Source organism: Mus musculus, chromosome 17 (assembly GCF_000001635.26).
Source record: "Mus musculus strain C57BL/6J chromosome 17, GRCm38.p6 C57BL/6J".
Classification (NCBI taxonomy): domain Eukaryota; kingdom Metazoa; phylum Chordata; class Mammalia; order Rodentia; family Muridae; genus Mus; species Mus musculus.
In genome coordinates this window covers 71,630,959-71,652,561 of record NC_000083.6, presented here as the reverse complement: position 1 = coordinate 71,652,561, position 21,603 = coordinate 71,630,959, and the positions used below count along the sequence as shown (strand labels likewise).

At 42.1% G+C, this 21,603-nt stretch overlaps 1 protein-coding gene and 3 non-coding genes across 5 annotated transcripts in view; all 4 read right to left on the bottom strand.

Annotated features, from left to right (window-relative positions):
• Wdr43 (WD repeat domain 43) overlaps window positions 1-21,603 on the bottom strand; it is a 42,854-nt gene that overhangs the window by 6,470 nt on the left and 14,781 nt on the right. Inside the window, exons 5-15 of one of the 2 annotated variants that reach the window (XR_385368.4) lie at window positions 20,421-20,557; window positions 18,836-18,938; window positions 15,941-16,005; window positions 14,082-14,253; window positions 12,242-12,328; window positions 11,144-11,275; window positions 9,729-9,857; window positions 9,326-9,414; window positions 3,703-3,789; window positions 2,514-2,545; window positions 1,931-1,994 (exon numbers count right to left, since the gene is read on the bottom strand). Coding sequence is in view for 1 of the 2 variants with exons in the window: in NM_175639.1 (NP_783570.1) it covers window positions 1,931-1,994; window positions 2,514-2,545; window positions 3,703-3,789; window positions 9,729-9,857; window positions 11,144-11,275; window positions 12,242-12,328; window positions 14,082-14,253; window positions 15,941-16,005; window positions 18,836-18,938; window positions 20,421-20,557 (1,008 nt within the window). In the remaining variant the exon portion in view is untranslated. The remainder of the gene's footprint in view (window positions 1-1,930; window positions 1,995-2,513; window positions 2,546-3,702; window positions 3,790-9,325; window positions 9,415-9,728; window positions 9,858-11,143; window positions 11,276-12,241; window positions 12,329-14,081; window positions 14,254-15,940; window positions 16,006-18,835; window positions 18,939-20,420; window positions 20,558-21,603) is intronic. The other variant, NM_175639.1, reaches the window with a different exon arrangement.
• Gm22858 lies at window positions 10,903-10,978 on the bottom strand. Its single transcript, XR_003952431.1, has one exon. It is a non-coding gene; the product is annotated as a small nucleolar RNA SNORD53/SNORD92 (small nucleolar RNA).
• On the bottom strand, window positions 11,606-11,673 carry Snord53 (small nucleolar RNA, C/D box 53). Its single transcript, NR_028551.2, has one exon. It is a non-coding gene; the product is annotated as a small nucleolar RNA, C/D box 53 (small nucleolar RNA).
• Snord92 (small nucleolar RNA, C/D box 92) lies at window positions 21,201-21,283 on the bottom strand. The gene has a single exon (NR_028556.2). It is a non-coding gene; the product is annotated as a small nucleolar RNA, C/D box 92 (small nucleolar RNA).

Sequence of the window (21,603 nt, the reverse complement as noted above, 5' to 3'; positions counted from 1 at the left end):
TGAAATCTCATACATTGTTCAATTATTTCAGATAAGGTCAACAGAGGATAGATATAAAAAATACTTCACTACACATCCCTTAAGGGCCTTTCCTGACTCTTGCTCGGTCGGAACCCAGCGCATCATCTACGCTTGCCATAGGCTCTGAAGAGCCAGGCACTCCTCCTAGCTGTCAGGACAGAGCCATGGAGGACAAGGTGAACCTCACATACCACACTGCACACACCACTCCTATTAATGAATCCCATCAATCACACTGAAGAATTCAACAGGAATCCTGTAGATGGGAAAGGATGCTATACTTTGCCCTTTAAATTAGCCTTTCCTGGCCTTATTTCTGACATTTGAACACAAAACCATTACTGCTTGTTCCCCCTGTTCCAGCATTCTGTCAGCACTCATCCCAGACTTACAATAGAATGTGTGCCTGTTTGGAAGCACTGTAGGAAAGGAGCCTAAGGTACAATAAAATAAAGGAGCCTAAGGTACAATAAGCAGGCAGGACATTAATGAGACTATACAGGGAGAGGCAAGCTGAGCTGCAGTGATGGCTCAGAGGCTAGAGCCACACAAGTAGATCCTCAGAACCGGTATACTTGTCAGGTGGGAGGGACAGCCTGCATACAATTCCAGCCTCAACTGGCAAGTCTTGGTTTGAATGAGACCTTCCCTCAAAAATTAAGGTGGAAGAGTAACAAAGATTCCTGACACCACACACATGTAATGTGCACACATATAGTCCCACATATTCGAATGCATACTATAGATATACATGTAAAGGAGGGGGGGAACCTATAACTTAATTATGGAATGTTTCCCTTAAGCCATATATTAAAATTTTCGAGGAAAATGTACCATAAATGCTAAGCAAATAAAATTAGGATTTTTTTTAGTTTAAAAATCTAACTGACAGCCATGTGTGGCAGCTCACGCTTGTAACCGCAGTACAAAGACAGGTCTGGCCACACAGCGAGTTCCAGGCCGGCCCAAACTACAGAGTGAGACCCTGCCTCAAACACAAAACAGAACCCTCAGGATGGGGCTGCAGAGAGGACTCAGCAGTTGGAGGGCTCGGATTTGGTTCCCCACACACGGTGGCACACAGTCATTGCTAACTCCAGACCCAGGATAGCCAATGCTCTGCTCCACAGGCATCTGGCATATATGCAGACAAAATACTCATACACAGAAAATAAAATAAAGAAAAACATCAATACAGGCCAGTGAAATGGCACAGTAAAGTGGTTTATTGGTAAGCCTGATGACCTGAATCTGATCACCAAAACCTACATAGTAGAGAAAGCTCTGCTGTCCTCCGACCTCCACAACTCATACCATGGGCAACCCTCAACACAGATACAAATAAACAATTTCTTTAAAATTAAAAACTCAAAACATAACAAACATGCAAATATACCAAAGAGTCCAATCTTATTATAACAGAAAAAACTTATTTTCCTGGTATTAAGATTTTTCCATTTACTTGATATATCTATCTATGTATTTATTTCGGTGTTTTGTGACATGGTTTCTCTGTATAAAATAGCCTCAGCTGTCATGAAACTCACATTATAGACCAAGCTGACCTTGAACTCACAGAAAGTCATCTTTGCCTCCTAAGTGCTGAGGTTAAAGGCTTGCTGTAAGATTTTATCTCCTACCAGGAGGTGATGGTGCATGCCTTTAATGGCAGAGCCAGGCAGTGCTCCGCTCCGTGAGTTCCAAGACAGTCTGGTCTACAGAGCAAATTCTAAGACAGACAGGGATACGGAATGAGACCCTGTCTCAGAAACAAACCAGCAAGCAGCCCAGCAGCCCAGCGATGATGATGATGATGGTGATGAATAAATAACAGACTCTAAGCAAAGGGCAGCTTTCACATCTAACCCTTACTTAGCCTAGCTGGGTTGTTCACCCTCAGAAGACTCACCGTAGATAGGTATGATGCATGGATCGTCAGCACACACTTCAGCCACTGAATCATTAAAGCAGCACTAGCAAAGAGGAGAAAGCCAAGTAAAGAAGATGTTCAGGGGTTCAAAACCAAATATAACAAACTAGAACAGATCAGTGAAGGCAGGCAACCATCAAACACTGTATGTCCCAGGCCATTTGTTCCACCATAGATGAATCCAGCAGAAATGTCTCTAAAATATTAGCGGTTGCAGGTTCTACTAACAAGCAAGACAGTGCCCCCCCTCCCCATCCCAATTAATACTTCAAGACTGAAGACCAGGCTTGACCTCATATAATTAATTTATACCAGGACAGGAACAATCATCCAAACACACTCAACCGACTCCCGTTTTATAGCCACGCGTGAGCCCAGCTCAAGAGCTCCACACTCCTCCCTCTGCTGGAACCAAGTGTGCACTGCTGCTCTTAATTTACCTACAGGACAGTCATTCAACTCAGGCAGTCGCACACACCTTTGCTAAGTTCTATGCCAGTAAGTTACATAGTAAGGCTCGGTGTCAAACAAGAAGAAACTTAAGTCGCTGAAAACAGCTTACCTATTGGGATGTCCCTGTAACCTCTTCGTAAGCTAAAGGAGAGAAAATACAATTACCATCAGCATTGCAAAGTCAAGCTTTCTCCACCAACTCCCCAGGGCATGAGAGCTACAGAAGCTATCCACCTGGCAATCTATTTTTACTCAACACAACAAATTTGAATTCATTTTCATAAGAGTAATTACCTGACAGAAATAGAGACTAGGGTTTGAATGAATGAATGATCAATAGGCAAACACACTAAGACCAAATATAGACTGGTGACTGCCTATAAATATGAAGGCCTGGGAAGGGGCGTACAAGGTCACTACTAAAGGGAACAAGATTCTTTTTGGAATGACACTAGGACAATCTATGAACATATGTGGTCCTTTTGAGCAACTGCACTGTACATAGGAAAGAGCTCACAACTTCACGGTATATAAACAGTATGTCCATTTTTAAGATACATAAAATGTATGGAAAAATGCAGGGAAGGCAAATTTTAATTTAGGACAGACAATAACTCAATACATGAGTAAACGTCTCTACACTTTTAAAATGTTTCCTATTAATGATGTAAAAATAGGATATACTATTACCAAAACCACTCTCACAAAAATACTTCATCATGTTAAAAAAATATAACTACTCAAATACAACTTCTATTACAAAGCAGTTCTTCTTCTAGGCTAATATTTAATAATAAGCACCCAATTCTATTTCAGTAGAATTATAGTTTTGAAAAATAAAAAGTATATTGCAAATGTTCTTTTAAAGGAAATTAAGTTTTCCCTACTATAACTAGTGACCAAACACTTACACTGAACTCAGCACAGCTATGGCCTTGAAGTCTACTTTCCTGAGTTTCACCCAAGTAACACTTGGTGCCGCTTAGTGCTTCTGCTAAGTATCCCACACTCCTCTCGTCACCTAGCGGCTCCCTACCTTTGCTAATACAGTTAAAGAGAGTCACTGAAGACAGGGCAGAACTAGCTCTGCAGGAATCATGCAAGTTACTTCTGGTGTCAGATGTTGGGCCAACTAGGTAATCTTAATATTTTCCACACAGTGGGACTAAAGCACACAGGATTAAGAGTACTCCACAAACAAAGGGAGAAAGAAAGACAGCAAAGTGGGCTCCGTTACAATCGCACACAGCCACACTGTGTGCAGTCTTCCCTGGCTCACTTTCAACAGCAGCCGTTACCTCTTGCAACAGTGGAATAACAACACGCAACGGTATCCTCAGCACAGTCCTCTTTATTAGGTTTACATTCTTAGTTTGAAGCACTTTCTGTGAAAAAATAAGTGACAATGAAGACAGGCACACTTCCAATAAGGACTCCACCTGGAAACTTAGTAACAACTGGAAAGAGACCAAGGTAATAAAGCACTGGCCTGACGGAGCCGATCAAATCAGAAATAAGGGGACACTCTACAAAACGTCGGTCTCTAGACACTTGTTTAAAAACAAGAATATGACATTAGCGATGCTCTCCAACTTCCATTTTACTAAAGTAGAGATGTCTCCACAGAGTGAGCTAAAAGTTTCTGTTTCAAAGAAAGCTCTTTTAAATTGTCATCATTTGATAAAAATGTAAACCAATCAAATGATAAATAGATGCTTCAACCAAAGCCCTTTAAGGCTTTCTCTCTGGGAGAAGCCAGATCCAACTCTGGGTTATAGAGAAGAAGATCAGTGTTCCAGGTCAGAGACAGAGGCATTTCAGAGAAGCAGAGGAGGAGGAGTGGGAGAAAAGAGCCCATTCAATGTCCTTCCTAAAGACACTGTCTCTAAGTGACAGGGCACCAAAGGAAAACACAGTTAGCTTCCAGTTAATTCCAGTTCCTTAGAATCCTTTCAGAATCCCCATCAGATTTTACTTGCTTATAAAGATGACCTTTAAACCAACATGACTCCACCGACTACCTCTAAACGTCACATAATTATAAGATTTCTTTAATCCCAGCACTTGGGAGGCAGACGCAGGCGGGTTTCTGAGTTCGAGGCCAGCCTGGTCTACGAAGTGAGTTCCAGGATAGCCAGGGCTATACAGAGAAACCCTGGCTTGAAAAACCAAAAAAAAAAAACACACACACACATACATACACAATCAATCACTGGGAAATCGAGGCATAAAATGTCCTGATCTAATAATTCTTGATTAAACTAAATTTCATTCATTCATTCTTTATTTCTTTCTTTTAAAAATTATTTACTTTATATGAATACACTGTAGCTGTCTTCAGACACAGCAGAAGAGGTCATCAGATCCTATTACAGATGGTTGTGAGCCACCATGCAGGACCTCTGGAAGAGCAGTCAGTGCTCCTAACCTGAGCCTTCTCTCCAGCTCCCTAAATTTCATTTTCAAATAAACAATATATAAAGTCCAAAGCAAACTATGAAATTAAGCACAGAGGCGGGCACTGTAATCCCAGCTACCTGGAGGCTAAGGTAAGAAGGTCACAAATGTGCCCAGTATGGCCACTTACCAGTATAATGTCTTAGCATTGTTTTAAAGTTCTAAGGGAAGGCCACTTGTCTGGCATATATAAGGCCAAGGGCTTGATTTCAGCACTGATTAAAAAAGAAAAAGGCGAGAAAAAAAAGCTGCAAACAATCCTCAGGCCTCAGGCGTCTAAGGCTAGCCTGGACTACACAGTTCTATACTGACTCAACAATAACAAAACAACCACAGACATAACCCAGCTAGCATACATACACCCTGGCTTTGAGCATCAGCAATAAAAAACAAACAAGAAAAGCTTACTCTACTAAAACATAATGAGCTGATTTAAAACTTTATCAATAAAGCTGAACATGTGTGATGATTTTAAACATTCCTAAAATAACCTCTATTATAATCTGTGATCAAAGTTCTAATCATCCAGAAGCTCCCAAAAACATCTGGATATTTATTGTCACTTTCTGTCAATGGCTGCAACCGTCCACTCACTCAGGAATCCACTGTCTTAATGAAAGCAAGAGAGTATGTAGTGGAGCGGATATAGAAGCCAGCCTGCCGCTCCTGTGTTTTAAATGAAGCCTCATCACACTCTTACTGCTGTGTCTGCCTTCTTTGTGGTTGGATAAATAAGCCTCTTGGGGGTGGGGGTAGGGGACAACACATCGCTGCATATATAGGGCCCAAAGACAAAAAGATGCACAAACACACACAAGGAGCCAGACATGAGGCATGCCTGTAATCCCAGCATCCAAGAGGTGAAACAACATTTATGCATTTAGGGATATATATAATGCACTAGTAAAGAACTAGACTGTGTCTCTAGACAAAGGACACATAGAAAGGACTAAAGCAAACAAAAGGGAGCATGATTAAGAAAAACAAAACCAAGAGGATATCTGTTCAAGGCCACCTGGGCAATACAGTGAGACCATGTCTAAATCTGAATGGATGGATGTTTGAATGGATGGATGGATGGGTGGATGGGTGGGTGGATGGGTGAATGGAGGCTGGGGGGTGTGCCTCGGTTGAGTGCTTTCTTAGCATGAAGGAGGTCACACAAATTCAGTAGAACCACATTAATTCTATATCCTAAAAGCAGGGAGTTCAAACTCAACCTCAACTACATCACCAGGCCAAAAAAAGGAAGGGATGGAGGGAATAAACACGGGAACAAAGGGAAGGAATCTCCTCCCTTTGTTCCCGTGTTCATTCTAAACAGAATGCTCGTGTACTTGTTCAATCTGAACAGCTTGGGAGAATGGAAGAGGCTAGTATTAATAATCAGATAGACAACGAGCCACCAGAAAGATGCTAATTAAGATTGAGGCCTAACTACTTGGATGTAATCTGAAACTTCAAGGCAGAGAAAAAGTTTTAATAAGCTACCCAATAGTTCTAAACTAAGCTGTATCAGTGCTGGGTGTGGTGGTGGGCACAACTTTAGTCGCAGCCCTCAGAGGGCAGAGGCGGCAGCCGGATCTCTAGTATGGTTCCAGGATGGTCTACCAAGCAAGCTCTAGGACAGCGGAAGAGAGAGAGACGCTGTCTCAAAAACAGAACAGAAACCAATCAGCTACAGCAGCTTCTCTCGAGGTCACATTTAAAGAAATGGCTCTATAAGTCAGTTACAACTATTAGAAGATACTACAAGAAGATAACTCTAGCAAAGAGACTTTTTTCCTCTCACAACTTTACTACACAACTAAGAATAAAACATTTAAAAATAAAGTATTTTGTCAATGTGACAAGCACATTTTTCCAGGAAACAAGCAGTTTAAGAAAGTTCTATTATCTCTAGATTCCCTGGGACTTTTACAATCTCTCCTTTAAATTCCACCCGAACACAGCCACTGTTTTCACACGGGCATGCATTTTCCAGAGTCTATTATGTAAAAGTCTCCCTTGTCAGACTTAACCCTAAGAGTATATACTTAGCAATTCATCCACATCATGAGTCTCTAAGTAGCACAATCCTTGCACTGATAGATCTAAAAAGTTGTCTGCACTGGCAATAAACATTCAGGTGCCAGATTCTGCAAGAACACACCCATCAGTCTCTTGGTGAATAGGAGCAGAGAAGCAGGTGTGTGCATTCTTCATTTTTAACTCAAGTTGTTTTTCTAAAGTAGCCATTCCATTTCATACTGTAACAGCAAGGCATGGTTTTCAGCTGCTAAGTATCCTGACAATACAATGTCATCATTTTACATCTTAAACAATATATAGCAAATATAACATATTTAAATATCAATGATGCCAGGCAGTGATGGCACACACCTTTAATCCCAGTACTTGGGAGGAAGAGGCCAGCCTGGTCTACAGAGTTCCAGGATAGCCAGAGCTACACAGTAAAACCCTGTCTCGGGGGGAAAAAAAAAAAAAAAAAAAACTCACTGATTTTGCTTTGCCTTTCTGTGTTGATTAATGTCGTTTAAACAACAACAACTTTTTTCCATGTGGGCTGGTGAAATGGCTCCAAGTACAAAGGATCTTACTACCAAGTCGGACAAGTAAAGGTCACCCCTAGGACCCACATGGTGGAAGGACAGAAGCAAGTCCCAAAGTTGTCCTCGCCCTCCGCATGCCCCTGCAGCACTCTCTAGTATGTACAACAAGCAAGTGCACAGCAAACAAATGTAAAATTAACAGTCAGCATTGGCTGCACACTCCTTTGTCCATCTGACTACTGGATGCTGTCTGTTCATATTGCTAGTGATTTTTTAAATGACATCTTGTTAAAGAATTTGTATATATACTGGGTAAAAAAACTCTGTGATGCTAAGCAGACAAGTGCAGCCTGCAGAGTGCTGATCCATAGTGATGTTCTGTCTCACAGTCCTAACACTGTGAGTTGGTTTGCTGGAATACACTCTTGCTACGTCACAAACAGGCTAGCTTGAAAAGCACAATCCTCCTGCCTCATCCTTCTATGTGCACTATAATCTAGACTATCATTGTCTTTTTTTTGAGACAGGATGTCTCTATGTAACTCTGACTGTCCTTGGCTATGCACATCAGGCTGGCCTTGGTCTTTGCCTCACCTCAACTGCTGAGATTAACAAATGGCCCCAATACCTCCAGCATCTAACGCGTCTTCAAAAACAGAAGTTCTTGCTAGAGATATTACCCAAGGAGCTAATGGGAACTGCAACCCTATAGGTGGAACAACAATATGAACTAACCAGTACCCCGGAGCTCTTGTCTCTAGCTGCATATGCATCAAAAGATGGCCTAGTCGGCCATCACTGCAAAGAGAGGCCCATTGGACTTGCCAACTTTAGATGCCCCAGTACAGGGGAACGCCAGGGCCAAAAAGGGGGAGTGGGTGGGTAGGGGATTGGGGGGGTGTGGATATGGGGGACCTTTGGGATAGCATTGAAAATGTAAACGAGGAAAATACCTAATAAAAAAAATTAAAAAAAAAAAAGAACAGAAGTTCTTTACTTCTTTACTGATAAAGTGTCCAAATGACAATTTATTCCTTTGATTTTTATACCCTATGATTTTTATACACATACTTGCAACTCAAATGATGCTTAATAATAAAACATTTTTTTAAATTGCCATTAGCTTTCGTTAGGTGTGGTAACACATTGTGGTTCATTTTTCAAAGGCCTATTTATGGATGAAACAGTATACAATCGTTTCTAAGCTTTATTCCACCCACAGAAACATATGAACAGATAAATGAACACGAGGGGCAGGCGAGCATTTGTGGGAGCTTATGAACCTGACAGGTGGATTTCTGGCCATCTGCTATCCTGTGCTAGAACTGGTTCATCTACTGAGGAAGGTTTCAGATCATATTCACATAACCGCTGGTGGCAGGCAGGCTTCACTGTGCTCAAAGGTACTGCCAAACAAATGCTTTGCACAGATTTTCATCAAATCTTTCATCAAATTTGTCTAGGTTTCCAAGACACATTAAACTAAAATTCACCTAAAATATATCATCAGAAACTACTTAGAAAGTAATTTGAGGTTTTTAGAGCTGCTGGTTTCCTCTCTTTATACAAATTATAAAGAAATATTAGATAAGCACATTGAAATCTATTTGAAAATCAGAGACAGCATTTACAGGTCACCATTTTAATGTCATCTATACTGACTGAACTAATACTGCTAAGTCAGGAAGACAGGACTTAACAAATGAAAATCACATTAATCTTATCAGGCAGTACTTAAAGACTATTTATTGCGTTTCAATTTTTCTGTGTAAACTGAATTTAAGAGGCAAAATGAGTAGCTTCCCACAAGCAGTCACCAACTTACACAGACAAATGTTAATGTGTCCTTAAGTCTCTACAGCTAAACAACAACATAACCCCAACCCTCTTCAATCTCCCCCCAGACTCCTACCCATTGCCAAGGCTCCACCTCACTGCCCCCTCACGGCCAGGGGAAGTAAGTTTCTGGAATCCAGAGTAAAAACTCAGGAACGCATTTTCCTACAGAAAGAAATATAAATTGTGATCTATAATGCTGAATGTTATAGTTCGGCTGCACTTTATACAGGCTTTTGAACCCAACAATTCAAAATAACATTTCTATGAGAAAATGCATTCCAGGTTTAAGAGAATTAGCATACCCCCATGGTAGGTTGGTGACTGACTGTATATTACCACCAAGCATAACTAACCTCTAACTGAATTGACCAAAAATTAAGTCACATGTTGCTATATAATGTGACTCTTCATTCTACAAATACAGGTTCAACAATTCCTACTTTCTCAATTCATTGAAAATCTGTCACAATACTTACGTTTAATATTTCAAAATCATTGCTTTCTAAGCCCTGTGTAAGGAGGACTGCAAAGCTGTTTGTCTGAAGGTCGTCCTTCCTTCCTTTTCTATCTAGGTCCATGGCACCAAGGCGCTCCTCGATGGTAGCCTACAGAATGGAAACATCACTAAGTTAGCCAGACAAGGAGAGGGGGCAGCGTAGGGTGGTTTGCAAACAAGCTCAGATTCACACCTCAGGCACAGAATGACATTCTCAACACCACAACAGTACTGTGCAAGGAAAGTGACAATAGTTCCCACAGTCTAACAAAAACCAGCTACCTAAGAGCCACACTGGGAACTGAAGAAATAGCTCAGAAGTGAAACTGCTCCCCCTGAGAACCCTCGTTTGATTCCCAACACCCACATGTCAACTATCGTTAGAACACTACTAGTTCCAAAGAATCTGATGCCCTCCTCTGGTCTTTACAGGCACTGCATGCAGAGTACACAGATAGACATATATGCAAAACAACTATACAAATACAATTAAAATTGGTTTGGTGTTTACAAGAAAGGCACATGCCCTGAACATATAAATCACAAGTCCTCTGGAAAGACTAAAATATGAAAGGACTGGGGCTGGAGAGGTGGCTCAGCGGTTAAGAGCACTGACTGCTCATCCAGAAGTCCTGAGTTCAATTCCCAGCAACCACATGGTGGCTCACAGCCATCTTTAATGGGATCCGATGCCCTTTCATGGTGTGTCTGAAGACAGTGTACTCATTTAAATAAAAAAAAAATATTTTAAAAGAAAAAGAAAACATGAACAATCCCAGCATCTTACTCAGGTACAAGAACAGAGCTGCCAGCCTGAGCTTCCCTAACACAGCCCCTCCCTCCCAGCTATCCATCAGCTCAAGTTTGTCAAGAAGATAAAGCTATCTGGCAAGATGGCTCAGGCAGGTAAAGAGGTCTGCCACCAAGCCCACCAACCTGACTTTAATCCCTGGAACCCATGAGGTGGAAGAAAAAACAACTGCGCCAGGTTGTCCTCAACCTCTACACACAACAGGCACACCGTAACACACACACACACCTCAAAAAAAAAAAATAATCAATTTTTAAAATGCCAAAATGCAGAGTGATTGTCATGCTGTCTCAGTGAGCATGACCATCACAGTAGCAGACCAGCAGCACATAGCCAGCCAGGGCTGCTCAGACAGCCAAGAGAAGAGGCATCATGGGAACTCAGCAATATGCGAAACCCAATGACAGTCATCACAGCAAGCCCTGACTTCATCGAGTCAGTCAATACCTGCCCAGCTATGAGGAAATGACAACGTCTGCTTCTAGTTAAGACTGGGAACAGAAGCAAGCTCTGCAAGCTTCTCAGAACCCAGCCCACGATGCTCCCTACTTCTCAGTGCTCGGACCCAGCTAAGTGGTCATTACCTCAGTACTGCCCAATTTCCTCTTGTTCTCGGCCTCCTTGGGCTGGGCGGGCGGCAGCTTGATTGGCGCATGATGTCCAGGAATCCCGGGCACCAAAACTTTTGCTTCAGAATTCATTACTGGTGTTTTTACCTGTCACACACAGTGCCAGGGTATATACAGGAAAGATGTAACTTAGGTCTTGTGCTTCCTACTAATGAAAGCAAGCAGCCCTCCAAAGGCTTTTCCATCAGACAGTGCAATAAAATGCACTCACTAAAATGTACGACAGAAATTCAAGACAAACTGTTAACTGAATATTGGCAAACTTAAAATACTGGTTAAAAACTCATGGTTTTAAAGTCTACAATATCTCATTTAGAGTACAAACCAAGAAAAATAAAGCCTACCAAATACTGTGTGATTTTTAAAAATGTTCAAGTTACATATCTCAAATCCTCCAGAATTAAATCCTTGCCAACCATGCTCAAACAGCCAAGAGAAAGGTGTCATCTCTGAGACTCAGACAGACGCGAAACCATGAGGATATCATCACAGCATGAGTTGGCTTTCCTTCCTGTTTCATACCAAACAAGGTAACTACGTGTCCACAGCAAGTCACACTCAAAGCAGAATGCCTCAATGATAGTCTGAGCAGCAAGGAACTCCAGTGCCACTGTGGTTGATTTTTCCTGTAAACATTTTGCTAACCAAAGCTGTGCTCTATCAAGTTGGGATAAGCAATGCTGGAATCTGCTATTCGCACTCAATCCTGGAGTTCCCTGCCCAGACCATCATGCACCACATCAACAGCACAGCGTGGAGCTTTACAGTGCTGTGTCTACACGCAGTCCACACTTCTAAGTGAGAAGCGAGAGAACAGCAGAGAATAAAACGAGAGCCAGGTATGGTGTGGTCATGCACACACCTGAAACCCCACCACTGAGGCTGAAGAATCACGAGTTTTAATCCAGACCAAATAAACAAGCTATCTCAGAGGACAGGAGAGAAACAAATTCATCAACTCAATCTCACACGGCAGCGCTCATAGAATTCACCATACATTTATTAATTTAACCAAATCTGTCATTTTAAACATAAAACCTATCATGTGCTCACCTTGGTTATAGCAGTTTCTACTGTTGGAGCCCAGCAATTTGAAATATCTCTTTCCAAACATATATGAGTATCTTTGGAGTTCAAAGCCTGGACATGGTTTTTCAAAAGGAGATGGAAGAAAAAAAGATTGTCAAACAAAGCAAACATCAATAATGCTGTTTTCATAGAGTATGTCACCAGTCAGCCAGTCACCACTGAGACCCATGCAGCTGAGCACAGGCACAGGTTGAAGGCCCTGGTGCAGCATGCTCTTCCTTGTTTATGGGCCACCTGAACGTTCATTTACAGAAAAAGGGTCAAGGTCCAACATTCTTATAAATAAAAATCCACACATAAAACAACTGAGTCCTACCCTAAACAAGTTTGTTCTACAAGCAAGTTGAGGACAGCTCTGCTTACTAACAGGCCTGCTCTGAGAGGAATCAGCATGTCCAGGCTGGTGCTCTAGGAGGGAACAGGAGCCACATGCAAACTACTTACGTCCCAGAAAAGTTCCATGTGAGCATAATGTTACTATACACTACATAGATATTATCCTTATATTATTCAAATGCTGACCCCCCACCCACCCATGGTCAATAAAAGCTGACCCACCAGTGGCTGGGCTAGACTTCTGATCCTCACTGTAAAGCTTGATTAAATAAATCTTAGTCTGTCTCATTTACTTGGGAGCTAGCCAGGATCACTTTTAAAACTGCTTTAACACCACATGCCTGGAAAGTTACAATCTGTAAAACCCAAACAGACTTTTTTTTAACAAAGGCTATTATTTGGAAGGGATTCCCCATATAGCTAGCAGATGAGTTTCCAGCAGCATTTTTTTCTCCTTGCTTAATTAAGCTGTTTGTCTACAATCAACTTTTCAAAGTACTTCTTGGATTGACAGACACCTGAAATCCCAGCACCCAAGAGGCAGAAACAGTAGAGCCCCTTCCACATCCACAGCCAGCAGTCCCACCTAACAAGAGCCTGTGTCCGTGGTACAGAGGTTGTCTAGCATGAATGAGGCACTCAGTTTAATTATTACCGTTATCAGGAAGAAAAAACAATGTTCTGTAATAAACTCAAGAGAGCTTATTTGGCTGCCCACGAGCCTTACTTAGCAAGTAAAGCATTATAAAAAATCAAACTTGGGCTGGTGAGATGGATCAGTGGGTAAGAGCACCCGACTGCTCTTCCAAAGGTCCAGAGTTCAAATCCCAGCAACCACATGGTGGCTCACAAACATCTGTAACAAGATCTGACGCCCTCTTCTGGAATGTCTGAAGACAGCTACAGTGTACTTACATATAATAAATAAATAAATCTTAAAAAAAAAAGAGTAACAAATATTCTTTAAAAAAAAGATTATTATTTTAAAAAAAAAATCAAACTTAAGCACTTACTGGACAAGACCAAGAACTTGCAAGTCTTTACAGAATATTCTGTAGTAAAAAAAAAATGTCAGGGCACTTCCATTCCATTTCTATGTAGAGAAACAGTGGGTGCCACCAAGGGCTACTGGTAAGAAATGCATTTTATGGAACAAGGCAGAATTCAACTGGAGTCATTTGCATGCTGACCCTCAGTCAAAACCAGTATGCAGTAGAAACAGGAAACTAGGACTACTTTAAAGTTAGTTATATAGAAAACATCAGATTTCTTAAACAAAATACCAAAATAACACTCAGTATCTCTTGGGTGAAGGAAAATAAAAAGAATTCTAAAAAATGAAACCAACCACTGAAAAACAGTTTAACTAGAGGAGCATGTTTATTTTCTCTGAAGTATCCCCAACGAGGAACAAAAATAACTCCTTTGAAAAATCTGAATTTTTGTATCCAAAGTAGCATCTACTTACCACTCGCTCAATGGTAGGCTGAAACCAATTTCCATACACCAGCAATAAGGACATTTTGTCTAAGCAAAAGCTAGCTGCTAGAATAGGGATGGGTTTTGGTGTTACTTTCTTGCCCTTTCCAGGTGTTGCGATCTGGATTGTGCAATTTGAAGTCAAGGGCTTTTTGCAATGTCTAGAAATAAAGGGAAAGTAAGATTAGAGAATCCAGTGACAACACAAGACCCTGCCCTCATCTCCACAGCACCACAGGTAGACAGAAAGACGCAAGTCTCTTTCAAAGCTTTACATGCCCTACCAACACCAGCCCTCAAACTCTTATGCCCCTGTCACATACTGTCAGACACCAAAAGAAGGCTCCACACACCCAAGTAAGCTCTCAGTGCACTGAAGGTCAGGCCACACACACACACACACACACACACACACACACACACACACACACACACGCACGCCCTTTCAGTTACTCTCTCCTCAATGCCTCACCACTCTGGTACCTAGCTAAGACTGCTCAAAGCCCTCCAAGCTTCTCAGGCCCTGCCCTGTTCTGGCTCTCCTGGGCAGCCTGGGCAGCAGCTGTCTTCTCACCCACACTCTAGACCAGGAACTTTTGCTCTCCACTAATACTCTAAGATATTAATCTCTCCTTCCCACGACCTTTGAATTGTCTGCCACACCAGCTACTTCTCCATCCTGCAGCCATCTGTGGCTCACTCCCAGCTCTCCTACTGATGAACGTCTTCCTGAGGTTTCATACCCAACACCCAACCTGCAGATCCTTGGGAAGGAAACTCTGGTCTCCTAATTCCTGACTCAGGCTCCTCACTGCACCCCAACCACACATTTTCTCCCAATGCTCTAACTTCGCTACCCTACTTCTTCCTGGTGAGCTCACACTGTCTATCACCTAATTTAACTGTCTCTAGGCCCTGGACTGTGCACCTGTTCTTCCTTGACATCTCTTTAAACTATTTTCAACAGCTTGGACAGAGTAACTCTCTTGAACCTCAGGCCCTGAAGCCTCTGCTAGGGGGATGGAGAAGTGAAGAGCACTGGCTACTCTTTTAGGACTCAGGTTTGATCCCCAGTACCTACATGGCAACTCAACGGTTCCAGGGCATCCAAGACCTTCTTCTGGCCCCAATGTACACCAAGCATGCTAGTGATACATATATATGCATGGAGGCAAACACCCATATGTAAAATAATTACAACAAAACAAACTTTAATGGCCTACCTGTGCCAAAGAGAAATGTGAAAATCCTCAGCAGCCGGTGCTATTTACAAGCTGGAAAGCATACCCTGCACACACACTACTGTGCTAACTCAAGGACTACACATGGAAATGCTACTCTTTAAGAGAGCTAAATGGAAGGAGATGCAAACTTCCTGAGCGTCTATTTTTAACCCTTCTTGGTATGCTAGAGACCAAGCCCTGGCACTGTGCAGCCTAGGCAAGACCACACCCCTCGCCCTCCAGAATGTTCCATCGCAGTGCATACTGCTTCCCTATCAGTCAAACAGGACAGGGACGCTTCACCCAGTGACATGCACATCAACACAGGCAAATAAACCACGGGAGAAAACAAGCAAGTCCCTCCCAAACTTATTATTATTACCGGCATTCACTATATATGCACCCCACGAAAAGCCGCTCTCCTAACCACAAAGAAAAGACACAGCCCATCACCCCCACACTTGAGTTCTTCACATAGTCATATGAATGTGCAACCAAGAATGTTTTCACAATAATCTAACAGAACAAGCAGGAATACAATGCAAAGCGGGAGGTTGGATTATAACACAAAAGAACACAGAAACAAGCAGGCTTTTAAACTCTAATTTAAAAACCTCTTACTTACCCATTTAATATGTGTTCAAAAAGATGAACTTGACCATCTCTGCAAACAACAGCTAACTTGACAGGCTAAAAGAGAAACACGGTTGATTAATTCTAGGCAGCTATCTAACCAGTCTTCAGGTTAGCTCGTGAACACGGAACTCTTGCCCTAACTCCTTAGTAACTAGAATAAAAACCACTATCCGGGGCCAGACAGATGGCTCAGGCAACAGGTAGACATTTGTTATACAAGGACAGCAACTTTAGTTTAGCCGACCAAAATCTATATAAAAATGGAGAGAACTGACTATAAAACTGTCCTCTGAACACACAGATGCATACAAGCAAACAAACTTGGGAGGGTGGATAGCCCAGACCATCCTAGAACTATCGTAGAGCAGGCTAGCCTATGCCTCTGGAGTGCTGGATTAAAAGGGCACACCTTCACACTTTACTTGACTCACACAATTCTTTAACGAAATCTGTCTCTCTTACAAATTAACTGTTGTTCTTGTCAAGACTGGAAAATAATGTTTAGGCCAAGAAGGTGGCATAGGCACAAAGCAGCCTCCAAGGTAAACTAGAGAATGAATGACTCTGGAATGTCCCAGTCCCAGCAGTCAGGACTGATGAAAACACAGCTTCGCATCCATAGAGGAGGTGGGCGCACTGGCTCCTCTGGCCCCCTGGTCTGGGACTCCCGTCCATCACACTTTTGCTATCAGCTTCCTGTGCAGAGAACTGAACTGAAGTTCTGAAACTTCCTGACAAAATCTTTCTTAATATTTAGTAACCAACATCTTGCCATTTGTATCGTTCAAAAAAATTAAAAGAATTCAAGAATTCAAAGAATGCCCAGCACACTAGGAAACACTGAAGTACAGGCAGGGTAAACATGAGGGCTGGGCTGGAGAGATGGCTCAGAGGTTAAGAGCACTGACTGCTCTTCCAAAGGTCCTGAGTTCAAATCCCAGGTGGCTCACAACCTTCTGTAATGAGATCTGATGCCCTCTTATGGGGTGTCTGAACACAGCATGTGATATCTAGATAGATAGACAGACAGACAGACAGATTGATCTTTGGACCAGGGCAGAGATCCTGAGTCCAATTCCAAGCAACCACATGATGGCTCACAATTATCTGTTCAGCTACAGTATACTCATATACATAAAACAAATAAATTAAATCTTAAAAAAAAAGAAAAAGAAAACATGAGGGCGTGGGAAGCTTTCAGGATTAGACCTCAGGAAGTAAGGATGCTCCTGAAGAAATGTCAGTTGTCCTTGAACAGATTCAGTCACCAAGGAAAGGCCATCCTCACATCACCACATTTAAGACTTCCCTTTCCACAACTCCTACGATACGTCTATCCCCAAACTACTGGTAACTAGCCAGTGTTCCCTAGATCAGAATCAACGCTTTATTTTGGACCTTATGACTAATTAGTAATTACTACTTAAAATAATAATAAGACTTAGGTTTCTTGGGCTGGAGAGATGGCTCAGCAGTTAAGAGCACCAGAGATCCTGAGTTCAATTCCCAACACAACCATCTGTAATGGGGTCTCTTCTGGTGAAGAGAGCAATGGAGGTGTACTCATATGAATAAAATAAATAAATAAACGTTTTTTTTTGAAAAAGGAAAAACAAAAAGACTTTGAAATGCTTTTTAAAGAGCCTGTGAGGGACCTAGGAGTAGGTTCAGTCAGCTAAGTGCCTGCCACACAGGTGTAAGGACCTGAGTTCAGTCCCCACACCCACATAAAAAAAGCCATGAGGATCTGAGTTCAATTCTAGCACCCACATAAATGCAGGCATGCTGGCATGCGCTCTTTAATCCCAGCACTATCAAGGAAGAGACAAAGAAGACCCCCGTGGCTCATTGGCAGTTCAGCCAGCTAACCTCATTACCCAGCTTACATTTTGTTGTTACTCCCTAATATCCATGATATTTGGATTATTAAGCCAGCATTCAGTAAGGGTATTAGGTGTGGGCTAGGCACAGCTTAGTTGGTAGTTTGCTAGCATGAACAGAATCCTGGGTTCCACCCTAGTTCCTCACAAACTAGACTTGTGGTTTACATCTTTATCCTTGCACCTGTAAGTAGAGGCAGGAGCATGAGACGCTCACAGTTATTACCGTTAGCAATAGAGTAAGCTGAAGGGAGCTGGGAATAGAGACCTACCTCAAGACAAAACAACAATGAAGATGGTAATTAATTGGGCATTCGGGTACATGCCTCTAATCCTAGAGCCTGGGAGACTGAGGCAAGAGACTGCCATGAATTCAAGGCCAGCCTGAGATACACAGCAGCTGTCAGGCTAAGCAGGGGCTATACAGCAAGACTGCCTCAGGGCTGGAACAACGACCCAGAGGACAGGAACAGAAGGCCTGAGATCAAATACCCAGAATCAACATAAAGAGCCAGACAGGATGGCATGCACACCTGTGACCCCGGGACTGGGAAGGGGAAGGGAGGAGGCAGGAGGATGCCAGTGATTGCTCACCATCACCCTAGCTCCAGCTTAGTGAGAACAAACTCTACTTCTAAAGATTAAGCAAGAATGGCAGAGCAGGATACCCGATGTTCTCGGGTGGTTCCCATGTGTACATGGGCATGTGTGCCTGCACAGACACACAGACATACATACACACCAAAAAGTTCAGTAACTAAAGAGAAAAACTGTGTGTGGTGTGCATGCATGTGCACAGATGTGGTGCCAAAGCTGTTAGGTAGCTTCCTCAATTGCTTTCCGATTCATTTATTAGGACATGATCTCTGATGAATCTTTACTTCCCAATTGCTAGGCTTACTAGCAGCAAGCACACCTGCACGGCTCCAACATGGGTTCTGGAGATCCTACACAGCTAACAATTTGCGCACTTCTAAAATGAATTCTCACACCAAACCACTTACCTCTTCTTTGTTTTCTGACAAAGTCAAGTCAACATAGACAGGCTCGTCTGTGACTGTAAAAGACATCACTGCACTCTTCTCCTTGTTCTCTGACCGGACCTGCCTAGATAACAGAAGCAGCCATTAGGTAAGAGAACAGATTTGCCGAGCCACTAGGCAGTCGTGGCCTGCTGCCCACAGCACACAAGCCAGAAGGGAGAGGGAGCAGATTCCCTGCACCTGGAGCTATGAACCTGGTGGCTCTGTAAAAGCAGCAGGAATTCCTAACTGCTGAACCACCATTGTTCCAGACACAAAGATTTTTTTAGCGTGTCTAAATGTGTGTGCGTTCACATCGACACAAGCACAATTGTGTCATGCCTAACGTTTTTGTAAGTTTGAATTCACTTATATGTATGTATTTATTTGTTTATGGGGTTTTGTTTTTGTTTTTAGACAGGGTTTCGCTACTGAGCCTTGGCTGTCCTGGAACCTGCTTTGTAGACCATACATACCTGTCTGTTCCTCCAAAGTGCTAGGATTAAAGGCTTGCACCACTACTGTGTGGCAGCCACCACAACTCTCTAAAGTGGTAGCTGAAGACCAAACTCAGGCCTTGTTTGCACTGCAAGCACTTATAATCTACACTATCTCCCCAGGCTCAATCTGTACACTTATACACTTTACACTCTACATCAATAGAGCTCGGTACAAATTAAATGATAAAAAAAAAGTTAACATGTGACTGAAAAGTGTGCTTCTGGGGTTGGAGTCATAGCTCAGTGTTAATAGCTCAGTGTTAATAGCATTTGTCTCTCTTCCAAAGAACCTGGATTTGACCTGGAGCACCCTTGTACTCCAAGTTAAATCAGATCTAGAGGTGCAGTGTAAGGAGATCTGACACCCTCTTTAGACCCCAAGCACACTAGGCACGCAGGCCAAACACCCATTCACGTAAAAGAAAAGAAAAACCAGGGCTGGACAGATGGCTCAGCACCGGCTCTCTTCCAGGACTGCATTCCATTTCTTCCAGAGGACTGTATTCAATTCCCAGCACCCACAACTCATAGTATTAAAATACACACACACACACACACACACACACACACACACACACACACACACACACACACACGAGGACAGTGGGCCACTTACAACAGTCTGTAACTCCAGTCGCAAGGGATCTGACACCCTCACAAAGACATGCATGTACAGAAAACACAAATGCACATAAAATTTACAAAAAAAAAGAATATTAAAAAATATGCTTTAAATTTAGTTCTATTGAGAATTTATTTCCTACTAAATCTTATATTTAGTCTAAAAGAACATTAAGTTAACTTATATGCAGTAAATGTACAAATACTTTCCTTAAAAAGATGTTCTTGTGAAAATTATAAATTATTTCAAAAAAACAAGTTGAAATTACATAAAAAGCACTCTTAAGTTCTTAATAAGGTCCATCGAACTCAAACTTAATTCTGCGTCAATTTGAGTCCAACAATCAATGCAATAAACCAACTAGTTTCTCATCTATACTGACACCATAGGCTGTGACAGATTCTTCAAGAGCAAAGCTAAATCCCCAACCCAAACCACTACATACCAGACATTAAGTAATCGGTCGTGTACGGCTCCAGACAAGAAATAAAGGCCTGTAATCCCATCAGAAGGCTGGCTCTCATTAGGTCTGATGGTCGTGAACCTAAGCGACGAAACAGGTGTCGCATGTCCTGTGAAGTGCTAGAGGAAGTTAAATCACGTTTAGGAGACAGACTAGAAACAGTGCAAAAATAAGTGCTTACATTACACATCACACACAGCCGCGGTGCCTACAGCACAGAAACAGTTAAAACTCACCCTAACAAAACTCTACTTGCACTGTATGCCTTTCCCTTCTCAAAAGAAAGACACTTGAGCATTAAAACACAATTTAGATGCCTCTCCTATCCCTACCCACCACTAGCTTCTCTCCTTCTCAATCAGCCTTGCCTGGTTTTATTCTCTCCTCTCATCTTTGTTCTGCTTCTCTCCTCCCCACCCCTGTCTTTAAAATAAATAAATAAATAAATAAATAAATAAATAAATAAATAAATAAATAAAACAGGACAAGATCTTGCTGGGTAAGCTATGTTGCTCTGCTGTCCTAGAACTATGCAGCCCAGGTTTGCCTCAGCCTCTTAAGCATGGGATTAGAGGCATGAACCACCATTTGAGACTTGATTTGGTTTTTTTTTTTTTTGTTGTTTTACAAGAGAGGGTTTCTCCATGTAGTCCTGGCTGTCCTGGAACTCACTCTGTAGACCAGGCTGGCCGTGAACTCAGAAATCCACTTGCTTCTGCCTCATGACCTGATTTTACCATTTCTAAAGGGGTGCTCTGGTGCTCAGACACAGCCAAGGAACTGTAGGTCCTCACGTTACTCTCAGTGAGTCGAAACCACAATTTTAAGGCATCATCACAGCACCACAGCTTCAACACCCCTGAGCACAACTTATTTAAAAATCCTTATAGCAAATCTCTACAAAAGGTAGGTTACACACTAAAATACACAACTATAATTACTGTATAATGAAGGTTTTTAAATTCAAATTCCACTTGTTTTTCTCATTTGAAAATGTATATAAACGACTGAATTAGTTAATGCAAAAAAAAAAATTAGATTTGAAAATGTTATGAATTCTATCATTTATTTTTAAAATCATGTTGGGTGTATAGGGGCTTTGCCAACATGTCTGGTTGTATACTGGGCGCACAAAGAGGCCAGGAAAGGTATCAGATCCCCTAGA